This window comes from Drosophila yakuba, chromosome 2L (assembly GCF_016746365.2).
Source record: "Drosophila yakuba strain Tai18E2 chromosome 2L, Prin_Dyak_Tai18E2_2.1, whole genome shotgun sequence".
Lineage (NCBI taxonomy): Eukaryota > Metazoa > Arthropoda > Insecta > Diptera > Drosophilidae > Drosophila > Drosophila yakuba.
The window spans coordinates 6,971,781-6,996,271 of NC_052527.2; the positions used below are offsets into that span (position 1 = coordinate 6,971,781).

General features: G+C 43.9%; 5 protein-coding genes across 6 annotated transcripts; 2 read left to right on the top strand and 3 right to left on the bottom strand.

Moving 5' to 3' along the window:
- Window positions 1-60: 60 nt before the first annotated feature.
- Window positions 61-2,657, top strand: LOC6527139 (gamma-tubulin complex component 4 homolog). The gene is made up of 8 exons (XM_002088197.4): window positions 61-278; window positions 335-479; window positions 534-819; window positions 882-1,041; window positions 1,102-1,608; window positions 1,669-2,038; window positions 2,095-2,368; window positions 2,473-2,657. Exons 1-8 carry the CDS (start codon window positions 210-212, stop codon window positions 2,609-2,611), a joined length of 1,950 nt encoding a protein of 649 aa, XP_002088233.1. The 5' UTR covers window positions 61-209; the 3' UTR covers window positions 2,612-2,657.
- Window positions 2,400-5,491, bottom strand: LOC6527140 (conserved oligomeric Golgi complex subunit 4). The gene is made up of 8 exons (XM_002088198.4): window positions 5,286-5,491; window positions 4,492-5,228; window positions 4,119-4,434; window positions 3,932-4,062; window positions 3,272-3,875; window positions 3,030-3,215; window positions 2,740-2,966; window positions 2,400-2,669 (listed from the first exon to the last, which is right to left on the bottom strand). Exons 1-8 carry the CDS (start codon window positions 5,370-5,372, stop codon window positions 2,627-2,629), a joined length of 2,331 nt encoding a protein of 776 aa, XP_002088234.1. The 5' UTR covers window positions 5,373-5,491; the 3' UTR covers window positions 2,400-2,626.
- A 223-nt stretch (window positions 5,492-5,714) lies between these two features.
- On the top strand, window positions 5,715-7,353 carry LOC6527141 (alpha-ketoglutarate-dependent dioxygenase alkB homolog 6). Its single transcript, XM_002088199.3, has 2 exons — window positions 5,715-5,865; window positions 5,934-7,353. The coding sequence occupies exons 1-2, from the start codon at window positions 5,836-5,838 to the stop codon at window positions 6,606-6,608; spliced, it is 705 nt and encodes a 234-aa protein (XP_002088235.1). The 5' UTR covers window positions 5,715-5,835; the 3' UTR covers window positions 6,609-7,353.
- LOC6527142 lies at window positions 6,796-8,591 on the bottom strand. The gene has a single exon (XM_002088200.3). The coding sequence runs from the start codon at window positions 8,252-8,254 to the stop codon at window positions 7,379-7,381; it is 876 nt and encodes a 291-aa protein (XP_002088236.1). The 5' UTR covers window positions 8,255-8,591; the 3' UTR covers window positions 6,796-7,378.
- Window positions 8,592-8,711: 120 nt separating this feature from the next.
- On the bottom strand, window positions 8,712-24,454 carry LOC6527143 (unconventional myosin ID). Of its 2 annotated transcripts, none has more exons than XM_015197696.3 (10): window positions 24,270-24,454; window positions 23,489-23,685; window positions 15,027-15,329; window positions 13,642-13,861; window positions 11,852-12,077; window positions 11,402-11,785; window positions 11,262-11,341; window positions 9,723-11,129; window positions 9,447-9,604; window positions 8,712-9,390 (listed from the first exon to the last, which is right to left on the bottom strand). In XM_015197696.3, exons 2-10 carry the CDS (start codon window positions 23,575-23,577, stop codon window positions 9,222-9,224), a joined length of 3,036 nt encoding a protein of 1,011 aa, XP_015053182.1. In that variant the 5' UTR covers window positions 23,578-23,685; window positions 24,270-24,454; the 3' UTR covers window positions 8,712-9,221. The 2 variants fall into 2 exon arrangements, with proteins under 2 accessions (XP_015053182.1, XP_002088237.1); XM_002088201.4 differs by having other exon boundaries at window positions 24,119-24,454.
- Window positions 24,455-24,491: the final 37 nt, after the last annotated feature.

Sequence of the window (24,491 nt, forward strand, 5' to 3'; positions counted from 1 at the left end):
GTGCACAAATGTTTGATGGAAATATATTTAATTTAAATGAATGAATTTTAAGAATTTGGAGTTTTAAATAAAAGTTGGCGGGAAGGGAATCCCCCCAATTCTGTCGATTACTTGGTACTTATCGATAACCAACGGCTCGGAAAGTGTGTCATCTCTACCGGACATCTGGCGCAAATAAAATACAAATCCCGAATAATTGCAGCGAAATAATGATACACGATTTGTTAATTGCTTGCCGGAGCCATAATCCGGAGAAGCTAGGAATAAAAGCATTCAATGTAAGCAAAACGATCCCAACAAATAACTTTTAAGCCTGTACACGCCAACTTTCTAGGACACCACAGTCATTGACCAGTTCATACATCCTTCCGAGAGGGAGATATTTATGGGCATTTTGAGAATGATTAAAGTTTACCAAGAAGTTGAGCAGTTTACCCATTCAATGGGAACGCAGACGAATACACTTGGCGAACTTCCGGGTATAAATGGCAACATGCATATGTTTAAATAGATTTTAAATAGTTTTACCGCAGATCTTTCGCGGGGTTACTACTTGCTCAATTTGGCGAAGGGCATTGAAGTAGCTCTGGAGGATTACTATGCAGAGATCACTCGTCTGGAGAAGTATTGCTTTGGAAACCAGCGCACCTCGCTCGCACATGTCCACGATGCCCTGCAAGTCAAGTTGCCTCTGCTGGTGTTCCTGCGGAACCTCATCATGGAGATTCAGGTGCTAGAGTTGCGAGGATGCATCTTGCTCCATAACCTTAATCAGCAGTCCCAGAACGGCGATTACCAGCTGGAACAAGCTATGAAGAAGCAAGTTTATCAACAACTCAAAAAGCCTTATTTCTCTAATCCAAATACTCTCCATTATGCAGAATTATAAAGCCTGTAAAGAGAGCGTTTTTCTCCAGCCTGGCTCACTGGCTGTTGTTTGGGGTGATCGACGATGTGCACTCGGAATTCTTCATTAAATTCACAACAACGGATGCGGTTGATGGTAGCTTGTTAAGCAAGTCGGCCAGTAGCTCACTAATGGTAGGAACGTTACAAATGATTATCATATCCGTATGCTATAAATAGCACTTTTGTTGCCAGAGCGCAGAGAAAAACCCCGAGGACTACATTTGGCAATACGAGGTGAATTTGGAACAGTTGCCAGGATTTCTGTCCGTCGTTTTGGCTGAAAAAGTTCTGTTTGTGGGACAAACAGTGCTGGTCTTCAAAATGCGGCGCAACGTAAAAGTAAAGAACAAAACCGACCAACTGGCAGTAAAACTGGCTGAGTTGAATCGTGATGACATCTATCAGCTGTGGAACGGCAGGGAGTCCGAGTTCTTTCAAATGGTCATTGATCTGTGCAACGAGGACACAATCAATGTGTTCCGCGTCGAAAATGTTATTAACGATATCAAGAATTACGTTAGCACCCGCTTGTCGGAGATCGCTGTGAATGAAGTGGATCTGGAGCGGCAAATGGCACTGATAAAGGACTTCTTTTTGTTGGGCAGGGGAGAGTTCTACTTGGAGTTCTGCTCCCAAATGATCGGTAACATGGAAACATATCGCGAAGAGCGTTTTAAAAACGTCACTAGATCATTCGAGGTATAATTTAACCATGATATTCTTTAATATCTTATATGTCATTCTTTATGTTACACTCAGATTGCAGCTACTCTCACGGGAATCTCAGATGACTTGGACAAGTTTTCACTTAGCTGCCAAAGAACCTCTGGTGAACCAGATGAAAATTCCGACTTTCATTTTCTGCAAGGCCTCAGCCTGAAGTACGAGTATGAGTGGCCATTGAATCTCTTGTTCTCCCCAAAAACCATTGAGCGGTACAACAAGATATTCAGATTTTTACTGATTATTCGAACTTTCCAATACGAAATACAAAGGGTCTGGGCCAAGCAGACTTGGAAGGCAAAGTGTATGGATGTGCCTTTAAATAGTAAAATCATAAGTCTTCGCAACTATCTTATGTTCTTTCTAAACAACATGCAGTACTACATTCAAGTAGATGTGCTTGAAAGTGAGTTCGTGTACGAGTTACTAAATTGCTCAAAAATAACTCGCATTTTGTTGCAGGTCAATTTGGAATTTTGTTGAATGTGATCAAAAACAAGACTGATTTCGAGGAAATACAAAGGGCTCACACTGTTTTTCTGGCAAATGTTCTTTCTCATTGCTTTCTGCTTACCGACTCGGAGACCCAACTGAATGTCACTGGGTGCCAAAACCGAAATCCCATTTATGGAACCCTTCTTAAACTCTTTAGCATATGTGAGGAGTTTGCGCGCATGACCCAAACGAGAGAACCGCCGGATGACTTAGAAGCTGAAATCGACCGACTTAATGAAAGGTATGTGCCTACACTTTTGTTAAGCGAGTGATAAATTATGTCAATCGTTAATTTACTTTATCAATTATCGTGGGTAATAGTAATAACTTTGTTTTTTTTTATAGTTTTGGTGTTCAAATTGCGAGCCTTATCCAACTATTAGTCGATGTAAAATCAGCATCTTGCTTGGGTCCGCTTTCTCAACTGCTATTGCGATTGGATTTTAATCATTGGTTCAGTGCCAGTCATAACACATCCGCCTGAATAAAATGTTTTTGCCTACAGTTGTAGCCGCTTAATATCTTCTATACGAAAGTCGTTTCTGAAAATCAATCGTGCGATTAATAAAACAAGAAAATGTTATTTTTAAATTATGTACTTCTCACTCTTACCTCAACGTTAAGAATGTGCGAACTTCGTTAGGTGTTAGATGCCAAGATGACATCTCCTTGTTATTCTCGGGATTCCAATACTCTGCAAGCTCCGAAATCTTGTCCAGATTGAGAAGGGTAGCAATTTGGGAAATACGTGTCATCTTATCTCTGACCGACCAAGATGTGGCTCCAGTTAGGTAACTGCCCAAGGCACGAACTTCCTGATCCAGTACCAGTCCGCCGAGCTTTTGAATAGAACAAAACCTATTATTATTCCACAAGGTAAAATTTGCTGCTTAGATACATACTCTGTTAAAGCTGATCTTTTTAATAGCCCGTTCCAATTGAATAGTCACTTCGGTCGCCAAAATGCTAACGAGGGCATCATAGTTGCGCGGACTCAATGAGTTCTTAAAAGAGTTGAGGAGTCCATCCAATTGCACTATGAAAAACTGGACGAACGTCTCTCCAGCTTCGTAAGCAGCAAGTTCCTCCTAGATCAATAGATTGCATTGAGTTTTCATTTAGATTCCCGAGGCCTACCTCTTACCTCATTCAAATTGTGACTGTAGTTCAGGAACTGATTGATCCAGGGATTAAGGCGTGGCTTTATAACACTGGATCGCAGCTGCTGCATTCCAAAATCAACCGTAGCTTTCAGCGCATCCCGTACAGCTTTAAGTTCCGTGAGGCAGCTGTCCAGCAATTGACGCTCCACCGGCGTCGTTTGTGGAAATGTACCAGCAATTTCCTGTTCCATCGTCTGACACAGTGTCTCGATATACTCTGTCGATATGTCGGCATTGTTTAGCTGCACAAGAAAGTTGGCTCGACCTCGATCGGCATCGCTGGAATGTAGTTTTCCCTGCTGCAGGGTCGTTTGGATAGCATTATACGCCTGAGCCAAGTCGATGTAGCCCGATGGGTAGCCGGTTTTCAAGGGCGCCTTAAGTGCGCTCACAAAATCACCATCCAGGCAGGCAGCCACGTTGTTGATCACAGCACAGGTTCCGTTTATCGACTGGGTTGTCAAGGCCCTTCGAATAGATTTGCGAAGAATGAAGAATATATCGTCTACCATGGATGAACACTGCTGTCCAGACTCATATGTGTCCAAGCCAATGGCCTTGAGAACGCTCTCCTCCATGAAATATCTACAAATATATTACCGATCAGTTAAACAGTTTAACATAATTCCCACAATATTTACCTTTCAAGGAGCAAATAGGTACTCAAGATCTCTTGCATTTGGCGGCGCAGATCGGAGTTCTTCATGATCTTCTCATAGCGTTCCATTATATCCAACTGCTCCTTTTCTGGTACACACGTCTCCACATGAACCTGCAATACTTATAGTTATAGCAAACCTTACTTTCATAAGAGCATTTTCGCCTTGCCTGTAAGCGTCTTCGCATAAATCGGAAGTACAACTCGACCCTGGCGTGCATGACGGTTATTTCAGCAATAATGGCATCGATTTCCTTGGGATTTAGCTTGTCCACCGAGCCGCCAGAGGGTTTCCTATAATGACCCAGGGACTGGATACTGTTGCTCCCGAGAGTTCCGCCACCGGCCGACCGCTGAGTGGATTCATTAACTTGCTTGCTGCGGTACTGGATCTGCCGGTTCTTGTTGAACTCCATTAGAAGATTCTTAACCTCCGTATCGCATTCGTGCTGCAGAATGGCCACCATATCGATCAGCGACGATGAACTGCAGGAGAGACACATATTTTAAAAGATTCTGTGTTGTCATGACTAAGCTACCTACGCTTGTCCGTAGAATGCTTCGATTATCGGCTGATTGACTTCCACCACTCTTGCGAAGTTCTCCAGAATAGCAGTCAGTCGATCTGCGTAGGCCAATTGCAGGCGTGATTCCGCCTTGGCAATGTCCTGGGCGTTTCTTAGTTCCTTTTGAGCCTTGTTTGCCAGCTTCTGACAAATGTAAAGCGAGAACTTTTCGATCCCGGTGCGATGGCAACCAACTAGAGGAAAGATTTTGAAGAATCTCTCCACAGAGGCCAGGTCATCGGCTTTGACCGCCTCATCGAAGCGCTTGGCAATCAGGACACGGGTCTTCTCGGTGGCATCCTCCAGCGTCTTCACCGCATCGCTAACCGACGTTATGGATCCCTGAACGTCGTCGGCGGTACGCCGCAGCAGTTGCTGATCCATCGCCAGGAAGCGGGCGATGTGGGTGGCGCTCTTCTCGTAGTCCTCCTCGCCGATGGCCTTCACCACGCCCTGGCTGCACAGGTGCAGGTCGATCAGATCGTGCACCCGCTGCTGGCACTCGGAGGCTCGGCACCTAGCCAAATCCAACCGGCGCACCTTGGCGCTCACCGATTCGGCCAACTGGGCGGTGTTTACAATCTGGTCGTTCAGCTTGTTGGAATCGCTGTCCACCGTGTGCAGTAGGCTGAGGGATCTCCCAATGCCACTCATTCTGGCCTCAATCTGACATTGTTTGGCCAGCAGCGACTCCAGTCTCTCGTTAACTTTTGCCTAAAACGATGGAAACACGTTAGACTTAAGCGAAGGTTTATTGACTTGGCACTCCACCTCTTCGTCGGCGATCCGCTGCAGGGTTTCGTCCACCTCCTCATTTGTGCCGATGTCTAGGGCACCCATCTGTTCAAGAACACTCATCCTGCTGCCGTCGGTCCGGATTCCCGGATCTTCTATATTTATTGATCGTATTTTCCAATTGGATAAATGATCGGATACGTGGAATGAAAAATTTGTTTTGCTTTGAAATAGCGATGGCAGTTTGCGGTTCTGGCCTGAATGTATCGGAATGTGGTATATCGATAGCTGAAATGCTGGCAACGCTGCTTAAATGTTGTTTTATTAACAATAAATTACTTTAAAAGGATAAATTCTCAAATCCAGCTGAAATAATTTATTTTTCAAACAAAAAGAATTTTTGTTCTTAAGTAAAATACAATATTTCAAAAGCGCCAAACCAAAAGTAGCAGTTACAGAAAATACGGGCACCCTCGATTTCCTGAACAGCTGATGCTGAATTCAAAGCTTAACAAAATTATTGATTTGCAATTAAAGTAGAATTAGCTTTAGCGTAGCATTCCGATAGATAAGCGTAGGCCTAGTCATGGATTTCACGGGCTTTGAAGTGCGCAAGGCAAGCTGATCACCCCATGAATCTCAAGTGAAGTCCTCGTTATCCTAGTTATCCCTAATCCTTTCCAGTGCCCACCGACTGTCATGTACATTCCGAACTTCATCACTTCCGAGGAGGAGCAGCGCATCCTCAGCCACATCGAGCGGACACCGAAGCCTCGATGGACGCAGCTGCTGAACCGCCGGCTGGTCAACTACGGCGGTGTGCCGCATCCCAATGGAATGATTGCCGAGGAGATTCCCGAGTGGCTGCAGACCTATGTGGACAAGGTGAACAACCTGGGTGTGTTTGAGTCGCAGAACGCCAACCATGTTTTGGTCAACGAGTATCTGCCGGGTCAGGGAATTCTGCCGCACACAGATGGACCACTATTCCACCCCATCATCTCCACCATTTCGACGGGCGCCCACACCGTGCTGGAGTTTGCCAAGCGTGAGGACACCACTGCTTCTGGGGAAGCAGAAGCTGGTGAAGATCAGCCGCCCCAGTTGCCCCGTGAAGTGCGCTTCAAGCTGCTCCTAGAACCGCGCAGTCTGCTCATCCTTAAGGACACGCTGTACAGCGACTATCTGCACGCCATCTCCGAGACCAACGAGGATGTGCTCTGCGACCGCATCTGCAACTATGATCTGTGCGAGAACACCTACAAGATCGGGGATCACCTAGTACGTCGATCCCCGCGCATCTCCCTCACCATCCGCAACGTGCCCAAGACCAGCAAGATGAAGCTTAAGTTCTGCTAGGTTCATTCCGCCATTAAGTGTTGTTTGGCATTAGAGATTACAGATTACACAGATGTTGACTAGCCGCACGTTAAACGAACCCACTGAAGAGATCCCTGGGATCCAAGAACTATGATAATCCGCAACTCAAATCTTCCGCTAGATGTTTAAGCACTTCGCACTAGCAGCACACTTGTTCGCAAGCAAATCCATGTTGGCCCACACAAAAGTGCTTTATTTATACCGCTAGCATTGTGTACATATATATAAATGTTTGTATTACGTATTACGGAGCAATAAGTTGGCCTGATCGGCGGCCAGGCTCGAGCTGCATCCTCAGATTCCACCTGTCCGCCGGCGACCTTTAGATTTAGTTGTGCGAGCAATTAATGGAGGCAATCCGTGGCCTAGATTTGTGAAATATGTGGTTAACTTTGTATGTGGGTATGCGCACCAACTGATTTTGGTTATGATTGGTCCAAAACTGTGCAGATTATACAGAATTTATGCAAGATCTCTATGATTAAAAATGTTCCTTACGTTAACTACTAAGCAAATCAATTGTAACCAAAGCAAATCATAATGATGATCAGTTGACGAGGTACCCCTTATATGTATGTTGATTGGAGCATCCAGCACAATGGCTGCACACTCGTGTGCTCCATGCTCCGGCCTCCCGTGTCCAAGTGTATTTTTGTAACCGTTTTTTCCACCGCGCACCGCAAAAAAGAGCGAAGAGTTGCCAATAAACGTTTTTGTCCACCTACTCATCCTTTAAACTCTTTAATCCACTAGGCCTCCGCATCCTGCCACTCCAGCCGGAACTCGCGCTCAAAGACCAGGCGGTCGTACAGACGCACTTCGCTGATCCTCGCCGAGATGTCCAGCCGCAGTTCGCTGACCGCCAGGTGGAAATTCTGACGCACCGTTCGCTGTTTGTCCGGTGTCAATTGATTGAGAGGTTTGCGGAAGATGCTGATGATGCGCTGCAGATGGTACTCCACGCTGGCACAGCGACCGATGCAAACCCACAGGTTCTCCGGATCGTGGATGTTACCCGGGAAGCGGGTGCGCTGATCGAAGGGCGCCTTGCCGGACAGCAGAGCTCTCACCTCGGCGACGATCTCCTGGTGCGTCCTCAGATCGCGGGTGCTGAGGGTGGTGAACTCATACTTGTCGCAGAAGTACATGAGCTCGGAGATGGCCACCCACGACTGGGAGCAGAGTGTGGCATGGTGATTCGACCAGTTGGTGTAGCCAGCTGGACTGGATGACTTGGTGGCCACGGCAGCGGTTGTCGAGGAACTTGCATTGGGAGTCGGAGAAGTGCTCGGTGGACTGCCTGTCTTGGGTTTGGGCGTATCCGAACCGTTTATGATGGACCTTCTCTCTGTGCGCTGCAGTTGCTCCATTTCCCGCTCGTGCTCCTTGGCCCTCAAATAGGCCTCCTTCTTCTGCTGCAGCTCCTGCAGCTTGGTCATCTTCGGTGGCGACAAGGACTTTGTGAAGATCGAGGGCGACGGCGGCGGAGGAGCAGCCGGCTCGCCGTCTGTGTGAGCAATTTGAGAGCCGTTTGTGTCCAGCGATGCACTGCGTCCGTATTTGGCCCGGTAGCGCTCCAGCGTGTCCAGCGAGAAGCTGAGCTCCTTCTTGATGGCCTTCTGCATGGTTCTGGTTTTCTGGCTTTATGTAATCACCTTGGGTGCTTCGATGCTCCGAATTGCACGCGTTCCCTTCGAGAATTTACAGGCGAATGCGAGCACACATTCCGCATAAAGAGAGACCGATCTCTTTATTTTTATCTTTTATCAATCGGCGGCGAGCCATGTGCACTTTATTTCGGTCTCTGCCAATACATTTTGATCGCATTCGCATACGAATGCGTACGGATGCGTTTGGATTTGAAGCACCATTTGAAAAAGATTCACAGATGCACATACTCGCGGATACTCAAATGCCGAACGCACAGTTTGGGGAACGCTCATGACGAAATGACCGAAATTTTTGATGGGTTCAATTCAGATCAAGGTTGGGATAAGGAACTTAACTTTCCTATTATGTTAACTCATAAGGTATCTCGTCTATTAGGTACTTCTATCCAATAATGAATGCTCAATAACCACCTTTCAAGTACAAAGTTGACATCTTTTATTTCGTATATTATTCAAATAATATTATTTGCAAATGGCACACATATGTTTGTGAGTTTTCGCTTTAAGTACAAACATTTTACTGATCGTTACAAATGGTTTCGTGTGTGCTGTGAATCATATTTGAAGAAATGCACAAAGTACATTTAATACTTTTCGTTATCTTGTCGGCCAGCTCAACCGGCGGAGGTGGTCCTCTCACATGGATGTTAAATAAATATCGCCTTAACGCATACGTAATAGAAAAATTTACAAAATTACAATCGTGTCGTCGATCAAATACACAGAACAGATAAACAGATAGCACTAACTAGAAGACGTTTTAAAAACTACAAAGCGGATGTTTGGCGGAAGGCACGGTATACACAGAGTCGTCTTGTCCTTGGTGGGACAATTGGGTCACAAGTAGAAAAGGGGGCTGACGAGCCCCATCTTAAAACTAGGTTCCATAATTTACAGTACAAATGGGTGGAGTTAGCACCGCCTAAATGCAATACGCCGCCGGCACCTCGAAGATGATGTTGCCCTCTTTATGATGGAAGTTGGGTACCTCCACATTGGACGCCGCCTCCACGGTAATGGTGCGAGCCTTGTCCTCCAGGCGGCAGGCAATATTGCTGCTCACATTTACACGCAACTCGGTTCCGGTGAGGCTGGAAAGGCATCGATATTAATATATGCTGATTAGACTAAATGGGGTTACACTTACTCATGGTATTTCTTGCAGACAATTCCAACCAGCTCGCCTATGCGATCTTCCTTGAGGGGCGTGTACTCGCCCTGCAGGGAAAACACCAAGTCCTTGTTTTTGGGCGAGTGGAAGACGATCAGTTGATCCCGACCGGGTGAGACGCTAATGGACGTCAACTGTAAGCGGAGTCAAGACAAAGAATTAATAACAAATGGACAGATTTAAATCACATTTAAGTAAATGCATTTCTAGTTCTGAATTGCATTAACATAACTAAAACCGAATTTTACTCACCTCCCTAATTTTAATGTTGCGATCCATGTCCTTGAATTTCTTCTTAATGCCTTCCAGTTTGTAGATGGTCGAATCGGAAACGATGAAGGCGCGATCAGACTGCTTGTTGCGATGGTTAAACTTCTTGGCGAATGAGGAGAAGAGCACTTGGCGGAAGGTCTCCCCGTTGGCGAGGTGGTTCTTAATGTTCCTTATGCTCGCATTGTAGGCATCATAGCCGCTGTTGTCCTGCGAGTTGGCCAGGTAATCGCCCAGCCAGCGGCGCGCTTGACCCCAATAGGGTCGTCTTCCGGCCAGCGCTGTGGCGGCAATAATCTGCAGACGCAACTGCGGCCACTCGCTGCGAGGATATTTGTGCAGGATCATGTAAGCTCGCCAGAAATCGAAAATACGGTGCAGCTTAGCCTCCGCCTTGCGTCCGGCGAGCGGCGGCTGTGGCCACTGGATGCTCTTGCCGTAGTCCCGCATCTGCTTGGCTTTCCGGAAGCGGTTGGCCAGCTCCTGGACGTAACTGCGCAGCTTGTAGGTCTTATAGGCGCGCATAATCGTAATGGCCGCCTTCATCTTTTTGAAGTTTCGCCTCACAATCCATCCGCGCACTCGCTTCTGGAGCAGCGTCACAATGTGTGGGATCATCTCGTTCCTCTGCTGCTCCAGGGCAAATAGGGTGCGTGGCGAGCGTATAAATATCTTTGTGTGGCCGTACTTTACGTCCTGGGCGAACTTCTTCTCCTCGATCAGCACACGGACACCGTCGCGATCGCTTCCCGCGCGGAAATTGGGCCAAGTGTACTGCGAGATCATCTTGTAGCGCAGCAGGAACTTATCATAGCGCTGGCGATGAACGAATCCGGCCCGACGGACGCGTAAGTTCTCCAATAGGCCGAGGTATCGCACCTGGTGCTCCACGCGCTCCTCATCGAAAACAGTGGAGCTCTTAAGGTCGTTGGGCTTGATGCAGCGCACATAGAAGGGCTCCTTTTTCAGCAGAGTAACCACCAGATCAGCCATCGATCTCTGGAACAGAGTGCCGGCTGTCAGTGGCCTCTTGGTGGTTTTCTTGATATCCTGTGCTCCCTCGGGCCACATCTCGCTCAGGTTGGCGTCCTTGGAGTTGTGCAGCAGGCGCTTAAAGTCCTGGTACAGCGTATCCTTGTTCTTCTCGATGAATCCATTGATGTTGTAGATGACATCGCCGGCGTAGTGAGTGATGCGGAAATCCTCGCGATGCTTGAGCTCCTTGTCGGTGGGCTTCAGCTGGCGACTGGTGTAGTGGGGATGCTTGCTCAGGTTCTTGTCCATGGCCCCCAGAAGGGTGTCGTCCGTCACCTTGCCCACGCTGAGGCAGGCCTCGTCCATGATGGCAATGATGCCCTTGTGCGGCTGCTCCACGAGATCGCAAATGATCTGGAATCGAAGGAGTTTTGGGTTACTTGATTTAACTTATTTCACTTTTTGGTATTTGAAAGAGCTACTTTTACCATTTAAAGTAGTCAATAGTTCATATAGTTCATAAGTTCATATATAATTTAAGCTCACCTTGTTGTTGAAGTATTCAATGTTGGTCCATTCTATGCCCTCACGCTGGTACTCCTCCTGCTCCTGTTTAAGCACCAGTTCTTTGGGAAATAACAAGGATCATTACAATATAAATCGAATAACAAACTTCACTATCATACCTATGAACAGCTGCTGCAGTTTCTCGTTGCAGTAGTTGATGCAGAACTGCTCGAAGCTGTTGCAGTCGAAGATCTCGAAGCCGTAAATGTCCAGCACACCGATGACCGAGTTGAATCTCGCCTGCGTCTTGCTGCCGCGGAATAGGATCGCCCTGTTGATGCGGGAGATGATCCAGGTGAAGAGCCGGTCGTAGATGGCCTTGGCCAGAGCATCCTTTCCGTACTCCGCCTGCGTGGCGTTGTGATCCTTCTGCATCACATTTCCGCCGGCCGCAATGACCCGTGTGGTCAGTGCCGTGGCCAGTTCCGATTCGGTGACCTGAAGCAGCTTGGCGGTGGACTTCAGGTGCTGCTTATTGCTAATCACCAGGTCATCCTCAATGGCTGCAATGCGGAAAACGGGAAATATAGCACACATTTATTTGGGATTATAATCTTGAACCAACTTACTTTGGAACTCCACATTGCCCAGATGCAAGACAGCGGCGATTGTGCGCCAAATGGTCTGCACCTCATCCGTGGAGAAGCCCAGGGTCTTGAAGGCGTTGCAGGTGCCCTTGTAGTCGGACTTCTCCGTCAGGATGTCCATGCTGCCCTGGTTCAGGTAGTGGTACTTGCCCGTCTCCTTCTGCAGTTCATATTGCCGCAGTTCGTTGTCGTTGGCTCCACGAAGCAGCTATAAATGGATGAATTGGTTGGGGGTATTAATTAAGCGATTGCAACTATTTTTAATGAACCCAACTTGGTCAGTGCAACATGACCGTATCAGTGTCCCAAGAATTTGGCACACCAGACAATTAGCAGACGTGCTAAGTGTAATTGAACTTCCGTTTCCTGTCGAGCATTTGCCAGTTGCCTTGTATATTGTGGAATTAAAAATTCTTCTAAATAGTATCTTCTAACATAAATAACTTTAAGTTAACTACATTTCTATTTTTGCCGAATAATTCATCGCAGATAGGTAAATTGATATCATATCAGTTGAGTAACTTGGCGCCTTTTAAAGATCTCTCACAAACAAGGTAATCAATAAGAATCTACATGCTTATCAGCGTTTTGCAGGTGTGAGTTAATTGAGCATTGCTTGCTTCAAGATAGCCTGGCTAGTCATAAATCGTATATTGGCCAAGTTCGGAATTTATGACCGTTGCAGCCGAGGTGCTAAAGCATTTCGTAGACCCACTCCTAAAGCAAGCATTCCATAAAATGGGCAAATATTTATTTAGACTCAATTTACAAATAAACAACTTGCACTTTTCAACAAATAAACGAATGATTCGAACTCTCACAAAAACCAGATGAAGCATTCGACTTGATTAAGTGCTTCCAGATGATAAATGTGCTAAAAGTGTTTCAAATAGATATACATCGGAAATAGCGATCAATTATCACCTTAGCAGGCTAAATTTATCAGATCAATGGCTGGGTATTATAAATTATATATGGAAGTTGGCTAACGCCTTGAATGATGAATAAGCGATTGAGTCGTGACGTGATATTTTTTCTTGTTTACTGGGTGAGTCTTGGCTACGCCTATGTTATCATTTTGCCAGTGATATCATCAATTTCTGGATACCTAGGAAGTGAACAGTATAGAATAGGCCTCCAGCGGCAAGCGAATTTAATTAAATTAATTAACAGTTTGAGGCTTTAAGATAATTGACAGAGGAATCTGCTGTTTTTTGGGTCATTTAACGAGTGCTGCAGAAACTGGAATTATTAAATTACTCAGGCAAGAACCTCTTTATTCTATCAAGACACTCACTATACAGCATACTCTAAAATATTTAAATATTTATATATAATGTAGAGGCTATGTGATTTATCATGTCGAAGCTTTATCAGTTGCCAAACAACTTAGTCATCCATCCGACTTGAAAGTCGAATAAAGTTATAGTAACACTAGGCCACATACAATGTATATTCCCCTCATAAAACTGTCTCAACACCCAATTTAAATGCCCACAATTGTTTACACGGCAGGGGGAGTGCTGCACCCACATGAAGCCAACGACAATAACTGTCTAACCAGCCGAAAAGAGCAACTTCATCACGGCCACAACAAGCGGACACCCCCAGGTAATGGACGCCCCACTACCTGGAAACCCATCCCACCAACTGGAACACCTGTCGTCACCTGGCACGCGTCACGCTGACTCACTTGGTAAATAATCGTGTACACTTAGTGCCACACACGAATAGTTCGGAATGGTTCCAAATCCCACGAATGCGCCACTCACCTGGTAGAAACTGTGGAAGTTCCGCTCGCCGGGCTGCTGCTGCACCACGCGCGACTTCTCCAGCAGATAGTTGGTGATGATGCCACCCACGGGATCCGCCTTGTAGTCGAACTCGATGTCCATGTACTTTCCGAAGCGGCTGGAGTTGTCGTTGCGGTTGGTCTTCGCATTGCCAAAGGTTTCCAGGATCGCATTGCTCTGGATCAGAACGTTTTTCACTCTGCAATATTAGGGGGGGAATATTATTTATCTTATATTATTATAGTACATTTATGCCTGCTATTTATGCCTGTAAGACTATAAAGAAACCCTCATTAAAACCAAATCGCCATAATTAAAAACGAAATCAACACAATGAATGCGCTCTTAATGCAGCTTAAATTCTTCGCCCCCCTGTGACCAAGCAATTTGGAAAATGGCACTCACCCTAATCCCCGAAACTATAGTAAATGTCGTTTCAAATTTCATTCGAGGCACTAAAAATTGGCAATTTAGAGGGCCATTGTGTTCTGGGGCTTGGCCCTGGAGGTCTCAGCGCTTTTATGGAGCACCTTAAACTACACCCAAGTGATAAAAGTGTGTCTTTTGGACAAAGTGGTTCGGGTGGTTTGTGTTGGGCAATTAGTGGGGCAATTAATTTGGCAACTTAAGCTGCAGTCCGGCCCACTGATGTCATCCGGGGTCATGGGTCACGCGATATGACCATGTGTGCGATTATGACCCATCTGGGAAATGCTTCATTAGCCACTGGCATCGGGCATCGGGCATCCAGCCCAAAGCCAGACTCCCTCAATGAGAATTCCATTATAATTTCATCATTTGCATGCAAAACAATGGCAAATTGTAGTGCTGGTTTTCACTGGCAGCTACATGTTATAGATCGGGCTGAGGTTCCCATTGTCTGGTTCACAGTATTGTGATAAGGCCGAAAGCGTTCCATCAACCTATGTAAATATGTGTAGGTAGCCCAGCTTGGTGGCCAAACTGATTCCCTAATTTGCAATGTAATCAGTGCAAACTGCTTGGGAACCATCGAGCTAGTTAAACATATTTGCATTGCCTGGTATTTGGTGCTATTAGTTTGATTTCCCTAAGACAATCGCAAATTAAAATTGCACTTCTTAAAGATTTAATCAAGAATTTACTCATAGAACAAGTTGTTTAGTTCTTACTATAATAAATTGTAGTAATCAAGGATTTACTTATAGAACAAGTTGTTTAGTTCTTACTATAATAAATTGTAGTAATCAAGGATTTACTTATAGAACAAGTTGTTTAGTTATTACTACAAGAAATTTAAGTAATCTTTTCTCCTAGTCAGTTAACTGTATACCAAAGTATTTACTGGTAGATTGGTTTGTTCCTAAATCTTAAGTGTGACTTACCTCTCGATTTCGTTCTGACCCTGGGTGTTCGTCACCGCCGCAATGTACTTCATGATGATCTTGGAGGCCTCCGTCTTGCCCGCGCCGGACTCTCCGGAGATCAGGATGCAGGTGTCCTGCTGGCGCTGCTTGAGCACCCTGTAGGCGGAATCGGCGATGGCGAACACGTGTGGAGCATTCTCGAAGAGCTCGCGACCCTTGTACTTGCGAATGGTCTCCGGACCGTAGATGTTCATCTGTCTGTAGGGATTCATCGAGACGCACACCTCGCCGATGTATGTGTAGATGGACCCGTTCTGAAATCTGTAGGTAGAGTAATGGACGGTCGTTCATTAGTTGCTGCAGTGTTTGGAAAGGCATTTCCCCCCGAGATTACCAAATACATTTCAACTGGATGTGGAGCAAGTGAGTGGGAGTGACAGGTGGGGAGCCACCACCCGTCGTTGGCGCCTGTAGCTTTCAATTCGAAAATTGCTTTTCCAACATACGGGTCTATGTGATATACCTGCTCCACAGGGAGCCGACGATCGATATAATCGAGCGTTGTTATGCAGATCAAATTGTTGATCTCTTTTCCCACTTTTTGATTGACTGCAATGGGGCGTACATGTGGATGCATTTATTCTACACTCGATGTGCAAGGCGCCAAAAGATTGGGCATATTGGGCATACTATATAAAAGTGCGTGTGCTCATAAAATGCATTCGGTTCGCTAAGTGGGTCACTTTTTTCATCGATAGAGAACGAATAGAAGAGCATGAGAATCTCAAATGTTTCACTTGGAAACTACTATATTAAGTTTATATCATTCTGAACTAAGTGTTAAGTTGATAACGTAAGAGTTAAAATAAGTCTTTGCCATGATATAGGTTATCTTATCTGACGCGATTGCGAGTACTTGAAAATATCAATTCGACTGGATTATTGCTGTAAGTTTGGTACTAAGATGTGGATAGAGAACCCATCTATTTGTTACGTGCTACTTTTTAATGAACTTTGGAATTTGGATTATAAATGTGTTCAAAATTTAAACAGTTTTTTGAACAATTGCGATGAGAACTGTTTAGATTTCAGTACATTGCAGTGGAACTGGAAAATAATGAAGCAAGTTGAATGCAAATTACGCGTTACGTTTCCCCAGAAAATTACCCAGAGCGTTCCGAAAGTCAGAGTTACACCATCAGCGACTGCTGATTACCCCAGATGAGCCACATAACCAAAAGTCCAGCCCAAAACTGTGCAACAAGTGGGCATTACAAAATGCTGGACAGACTATGTTTTTTCCTCCAAAAACCAGAAAAACAAAAAACCCCAAAATGAAAATGAAAATGAAAATGAAGCACCAAATTAGCAGGCAAAGAAACGGAGAAATTGTTTAAAGCCAGAGACGAACTCAGAAACTAAGCCGAAACCAAACAGCCAACAGTTTTCGTTAGCCCGAAATGAGGGAATGAAAACGATTAAAACAATACACTTAATACGCGCATTTGTTTGTATTTATGTTTTGGCTGCTGGTTTGGGGCCCATTTTTCCCTCGAACACACATGTTTTTACTTAACTTTTCAGTGCTTATTTATAGACGGCTGTGCGCTGGCTTTTCAGTTTTCAGTTTTCAGCTTTCTGTTTCGTTTTGTGGGCCTCTGTGTGTGCCGGCACTTCTGTTGCCGTTGCCTTCTCCACACATTTAGACTTCTGGGTCAAAAGTGTGCGACGAGTGACAAATAGCAAATGGCCATCTGAACTCCAGCCAATGTCCAAGAATGTGACGCCGTTTAGCGCGCTTTTCAACTTCTTTTTGGGGCCATCACATTATGCTACTACGAGTATGATTTGCACTCAGCGGCAAAAGGGCAGGCAGCAAATGGCAATCCTCTTAGAGGCAAAAGAAACCCAATCCGCGAAAGATTTCTCCCCCACAACAAGCATATTGACACCATATGCACACGCCACTGGGAAGGGCAGGAGGGGTAGTGTGTGTGTGTGGGTATCGCCCACGGGGCGTATGATTGACATAATGTCAAAATTTGCTTTGGGCCCGCATGACCAGCACACTCGCCTTTTGCGGAGGAGGGCTAATGGGGCTATAGAAATTGTAGGTAAAAGGTACTACACGTATTGCCAAGACTCAACGGGTAGCAACCGAACATTTCAATTTGGTTTCAGTTTGAATAATCGGGGTTTGGTCAATTTGTATACGAATAGAAACTACTTTGCAGGGAATCATAAAGTACAAAACCATATATGTAAATGTGAAATAAATATTTTCCATGGGTTTCTGATAAGCCAATGAGTAAACGTTGTAATTAAAAATGCTTCAAGTGGCAATAGCATTTATAAAATGTAATAAATCTGATTAGTTACCCCTGCACATTATAAGATAATGATTTTATTTAAATCTTTGCTTTTGTAAAAGTATCCTTAAAATTATAGATTTTGTCATAGGGAACATATAATATAACAAATGCCTTATCTAGCTAAAACTCTGACTCATAGTGGCTGACAGCCAAAAAACCCCAAACTGGCTTATCACTTCAGAATTCACTGCACCCCATTTGTCATTTATATTTGGTATATAGTATATAGTATAAAGTTATCTGCGGCTGTACTTGCCCTCCAAAATTACCAAATACTTCTCATGTTTTTATTTGCTCAAGTGCCAACAGACAAGTTTGGGTTCTCTTTCGGCTTCCCCAAGCAAAAAACATTCATAAATTAAAAATCATCTTGCTGCCTTCGCACATTTTCATGTTCATTCTTTCGCGCACTTCATAAACGCGACTGGTTGTATTCACTTTAACTGCTGTGAGTGTCTTTCTTTATTCCGCTGCCAATGACGTAATCGAGATAAAAGCAAAAGAAATAACTGAAGTAAGAAAACAAATATATCGAAGCTCGTACGAGTATATATGAAATTCCTGAATACTCAGCCGCAGTTTGTTTTGATGCATTATGTGCTTGAATGTTTCACATCGAAAAGCTAACTAGTTTTATTGACTCATCCTCCTGAAACTGAGCACATGGCATTGGCATCTTATATTATTATTATTATTTAATAACAAATTGTTGGCTTGGCGTGTTAACATCATGACTCAACATCGGCTATTCAAAGTGCGATTTGCATATAGCCATTAGCCATTAATAATGTGCAACGCCTTCTCGCGCCTCCCAGTGAATCACTTACTGCTGAAAATCGCAATTCAAACGCAGACGGAAAATCAATAAGTTAACAGTGCACTTTTCATGGCCAAAAGCGACGAACATGCGTTCGGAAAATGTTTGCTCTAGGCTGACGTCATCGATTCGTCAACAAACTTGGCTTTTAGTGGGTCAATGTTTCTATTTGCCTTAATAGGGGTTTGTTTACGCTGTTATCTAATTGAATTTGGGCGATTTATTGACTGAAACTTTGCTGTAACGGGGGGATAGTAAATATCTGATAACATATGCTAGTAAATATATTTAGATATTTATATACTGATTGATATTCTATCACTTTGTATATAAACCTAAAGAAAACATTTGAAAGTATCCATGTTAATAAATCGCTATAAAATAGATAAAGATGATTCTGTTCCCAGCACCCCAGACTACAAACCGCAAGAAAACATTAAGATCAATGGAAAAGATTCTCTGAGGAATCGAGTGCACTGATGGGTCAAGTCCCTTGCGAATTTCTTGAACGTCTGCCAATTCATGGGAAGCGCAGCAGATCGGGCCAGAAAAGCGTTTCCATCTCATTATGGAAATCATTTTGCTTTGGCCCGTTTCGCTGCTGTCTACTGACCATCTGCATTATTTTCCCCAGACTCTTTTCATCGTTACATTTCATTTTCCTGTAGGAGAGGCATTTTTCTGTATTATTTTCCCCTCGATTTGCGCAATGCAAACAATTGCATCTGGAGCGCGGCAAGGAATTAACTTCAATTTACACCCAGGCCAATCAATTAACAGGAGCAGAAAAGTCTCGGAAAAGTCTGGAAGGCAGGCCGCTAAAGATTTGTGTAAACGAAGTGCAGATGCAGATGCCACTGGATTTTCCTCCTCCAAGTGGAAGTATAGAAGTTATTGCAATGCGAATGACAAACATTGCCCGGCTTTGGATAAACAAACAGAGTGGGGAATAGTAAGGCGTCGTCTAGACGGGATTGGGATTGGGATTGGGACTGGGATTCTCAGGTCGTTCTCCCTTTCTTTTCCTAAAGCTTTATGCCTTTCTTCCGAGAATTCGCGCATTAACCAAGTTTATGGCATGGAAAAGTGAAAAACACCGGCAGAAAATAGCTGTGGTTATGCTGGGTAAATGATTTGATTTCCTTTCCGGTTGTCGTATCAAAAGTGCTTATCTTGGTGAATTGACGGCTTTGATACCGCCACCTTATCGCTGGAATGCCCTCATCGCAAGGTGAAAAATGGACTGGAGGATTGGCTGCGTGTTTACCAGATGAAAGGCTCCCTTTGAACTGGGAGCACTACACTGCTCCTGCACAAATAAACAGACAAACTTCGATTGCAATCGGAAATCCCAGAAGCGCTCCTCTAGTCTTTAATAGCTTTCTTCCCCTCACAAAGAAAAAGCGATGATTTGTTTACGTTTCACGGCTTCTTTAATATTTTTCCACCATACGAAGGCAGGGGGAATATCACACGGCTATCAGCTGGGAATGTATAAATAAATATTCGATATACATAAGTACTCTTATAAATGGAAACCTAATCCAGTGGAAGGTCTACCCGCTGCAATTGCGTAACCAAGAGTTCGCTTATCATCTTGCCCATGGCTATCGAACTATATGCTATATATAGGTGTTTATATGGCGACAAGTTTGCTGGAAGTTTGCAATCTTATCGCCACTTTGGCACTGCCCAAGAACCCAGTACATAAATAAATACAGAGGTGGTATGTTACCACTTTCAGCAGCTGGAGAACTGAGAAATTTGGGGGTTTTATTTCATTCCTGATAAATTTGCAGTATCAATTTGGGCTAGACGATAAGACCTAGACCTATCAAGTGCTGCCTTCTGACGAATTCGCCAAAACTACAATCATTGATCAACAAGGCAGCTTTCTTAGAAGCCATCACTTGCAGTTTTATTTGCTTCGTTTCGCGATTTTTATTTGCCCATAAAAACTCACTTGGCATTGCACTCAAACGCAAAGTATTTCCCTGAGTGCACTTTATTGTCGCCTGTGGAATACTAAAATCAAAGCCTTGACCAAGCCAAAAACTCAATAAAATAAAATCGCTAGGAGGCAAAGTGAGCAGCATTTAAATGAAAATGAAATGCAGTTTGTCGTTAGCATTGAAAGTGGATACTGGATATCGTCGTGTCTATGAATCATCAGTTTGTTGGCCAAAACAGCTCATAGTTTGTTCACTCGATTTTATGAAGTGCTTGATGATGGGAAGACCCACTTCGAGCTCTCAGGAAATTTGCTTAAGTGGGTGTGCCACGATAAGCTTTGAACGATGATAGGAATGGAGTGTAGTACAGTCTATTAAGGATTTTAATAATTTACGGTTCCAACGCTCTATTATAATTTATATGTATTGGCAGAGACTCAAAAGTTATTCGCCTTGCGTTGTAAAAATGTCACAGCATTTTCGCTATAAAATATATAAACATGTTTAATAGGCTTCTTCACCTCGTCACATTTATAGAGTGTGGAATTTCGGAATTTTCGATGTCAAACAAATCACTTAATAAAACCCAAAAGCAATGCTCGAAATTCATCGACCCCAGTGAATGTTTTCCCCAGAGGAAGCAGTACATGGAAAATAGATGCTAGATCCCTTCTCAAAATGGGTCAAATAAATGCGTAAACAATTGTCGAAAATGAAAACAGAAAACATTATCAGCTAAATAGACACGAAATGGGGCACTTGAAAGTATTGCATGTGATGCATTGGGTGCTAAAAGGGTCAGAGGGCAATCGATCAGGCATTTTATGGCCCACTTGGCCCTCCCATGAGGACACTCGACTTAATGACAGTCGTAAAAGATCAACTTGTTCCAAATACTGCGAACTTGGATGGGGAATGGGGGATCGAGGAATATGTGGGATCGTTTGGGGCAAAGAAACTTTTCAAGTGAGTCTCTCGGCCAAACTGACGCCATCAACCGGTTTGTATTTTGGCTACGCCATGGCATTTTTATTTATTTCAGTTTTCTTATTGCTTATTGTTGACTTGAGTATCTGCAAGATACTCGTACACAGTGTGAGTCACGGCATAATGCAAATATATTTTATTTTTCTAATAAAATATTGGATTTTCAAGATGCCAAATAATGCGTACATCTGATGTCATGTGGCGAACAAGTAAACTACATATGTGCAGCGAAATGCATTCATTTCCCCATTCGATCGATGCCAAATGAAAGTGAGTTTATTTCGCTGCATTTCTTTTATTTCTTTCACGTTTTCTCAAGTTTTCTTCGCGCATTTTCCAATTACGTGTGCGTTTTTCTCCGGTTTTTGGCGCGTTTTTGACCCTCAATTTGTTGAGGGGTTTTCTCAACTCGGTTGGGTTCGAGTTTTCCGGCTTTCCTGTTAAATATTTATTAACAAACAGCAAATTGATTTGAGTTATGCCACGATTATGCCGTGCAGTAAGACATGAAAATCGCGTTTGCGATTGCCAGCATTACTGTGATTATGTAATTAATCCAATTTACACAGCTTAATTTGCTTGCGATGCTTTGATAAGCGATTTGTGAGCCACCAAAGTGGGTTAACGCATCTTTGGCAGTAAGTCTGCTTTAATTACAGTCTTATGCAACCCACTAATCAACCATGGGGATTTTACCAGCTCTCAGACAGCTGGGTTTCCTTCAATTAGTTTCCTTTTGCGATGGCAATTTCAATTATCGAGGCGAATCTTATCAAGTCGTAATTGTGATGAATCGTCCGAGTGTCTTTGGCCATTAAGTGTATATAAACAGATTAGATGAATCAGTGGGCGAACCGTAACACCATTTATTTATAGGCATTGCCAAATGTTTGGACAAAGAGAGACCAAAACAATCAAACAACATACTCATTATCATAAATGTCCAAGCGAAATCCCATATTTCCACTGTTTTGCAAAGCTCCTCTAATCTGTTGAATAAATGTATGTGGTGGCGAGAACTTTTCCCGATAACGATCGTTTCCACATGAAAGTTAGCCAGCCATGCAAACCAGCGACCCGGCGAAGTGGAAATGTAAATGGATGGGGGATCCATCGGTGCTCCAGCTCCAAAGGAAGCGGTTGCAACAAGTTGTTGACACTCGCACCGAAATGAAATCAAATGAAATGATATATGCGGTACATGTGGGTTGTGCTGCGTGGCCGTCGGGGGGTTAAGGAACTTTACATAATGGTCATGTCGGTAACCACCTGGAACCACAGTGCCGGCCACACAAATATTGACACGCGACTGGGCGACTGGGCGGTTGGAAGTTGTTTCGGAGTGGGAATGTGACAAGAATTTCACTTTCGTAAATATTTAACTGCGATAATGGTAGCTGTGTAATTTACAACTACAGCTGCCATTTGGAATCTACTACTTTGATCAACAACATTGACTTTTCGAAAGAAAAACATTTAGCATTTTAGCTTGAAAACTAAATCATTTTCTTATAACTATACATTTATTTGATAGTTTGGTGTTCATATAAAACCTATTACTAGGAGTTTAACTCGATGCTGTTGCTTTATAAATTGGGAAATGATATTTCCAATGACATTTTAAAATGTATTTTGTTAGGCACCAACAAAAAGCCTTTAATTATACTAAATATATCCAATTTCTCGGAAATGGGGGAAGACATTCCATGAAATCCACTACCACTACTCATTCCACTGCCAAATTGAATTGAAATGCCGCTAATGAATGCATTTAAAACCGAAAGTCATGGCACAAAAAGGAGAGTTTAACACTCCAAACGAGCATTCAAATGGGTCCATTGAGTGCCCTCTGGAGTGGAACCGAAGATGGAATCGGATGGAAGGGGTTAAATGGTGGAGATAAGACCGGCTTTAATTGAATCGCCGATAAACAAATCCAGTTTAATCGAGGCGGAAAAGCCGAGAAGCACAAGCGAACCAGTTTTTCCGCTCGGCAATCGATCAAAACAGAAGCCTTGAACTAGACCATCGACTGGTGGAAAAGTGGTTTTCCAAGGGGGGTGGAGTGGAGTAAGTGGACAAGTTGGCGGTGGACAAGGCCACCGGAGGAATCAATAGACACGGTGGTCAGCAGACTGCTTGCAATTGTTCTTTAATGTCACATTGCTAAGTAAAAAAATGTTTGTAAGTACATAGTTTACTCCGCAGGAAGAGGGTTTTTCAATGACTTATATAGTAAGTAATATTAAAGAAATATTTTTTTAATTTCTTACACAAAAGATATAAGTTAAAGATCAGATTGAAGTTCCAGTTTCAGTGCTATCTCCCAAACTAATTAGATGGTTCACTCACCGCTTTCGCAGGTTATCCATGAACTTCTCCATGCTCACTTGGTCGAGGAGGACAAAGTCCTGCACTCCAGCTTCCCGTTGCATCGCCATGGTGACCTCTGATCCTTTGATCCTGTGCTTTCTATCGGTTCGTTAGATTTTCGCTCGCAAGCGGAGGTATCGGTAGTCCGGGGAGCGAGGGGGGATGCTAATTGCCGGCTGCAAAGGTGAGGGTCAGAAACTCAGGTAAGAACGAAAGGAGTATCCCGAAAAACACGCCGTTCACTTCGGTTTTGTTTTGTTTCTTTTCTTGTTATTTGCTTGTTTTGTTTGCCTCGCCTTTCGCGTCTCGTTTCGAATTTTAACTATACATATATGTGTACAAATATAAATATATACAATATGTATATATATTCCGTGTGGCTGCTGCCAAGCGAATTTTTATGTTTTATGAGCCAATTCGAACTGCTGCTGCTGATGACGACGAATAATTCTCGGGCGAACACGAATTCAGCGATCAATAAAGAATAATTCTGGATTTCTGGACCGATCGAACGCTTCCAATTGGAATCGAGCAGCAATAAGAACAAGAACAAGATCGCAAGCAGAACAGATAAATATAACGAGAACTCGATCAACAACCACTATCTACCTCACTGTTTATTGAAAACCGCAAGTTTCGCGACGCCGCACGAAAAAAACATTTAATTTTGGAATCTCCAGTTTTTGATATATGTGCATATGTCTAGGATCGGCGGAAACTAGTCCGAAGTGTGCAGCGAATGATCAGTGTGATTGCCCACCTGAATTCAGTTACGTTTTCGGCGGATTAATAATAATAATCGGCCGTCGCACAACCGCCGTTCGACCGAATTCAAAGAAAGTTGCAGAGGCACTGTGGTCGAATTGGGATTTCAAAAGGCGATTGCTTAGAGATGTGACTACGACGAAGTTATCGAGGCCTAGTGGTGGTCTGAAATTCGTCATCGATAGGTGCCCTAGAGATTCGTGACGGGGTGGTGATC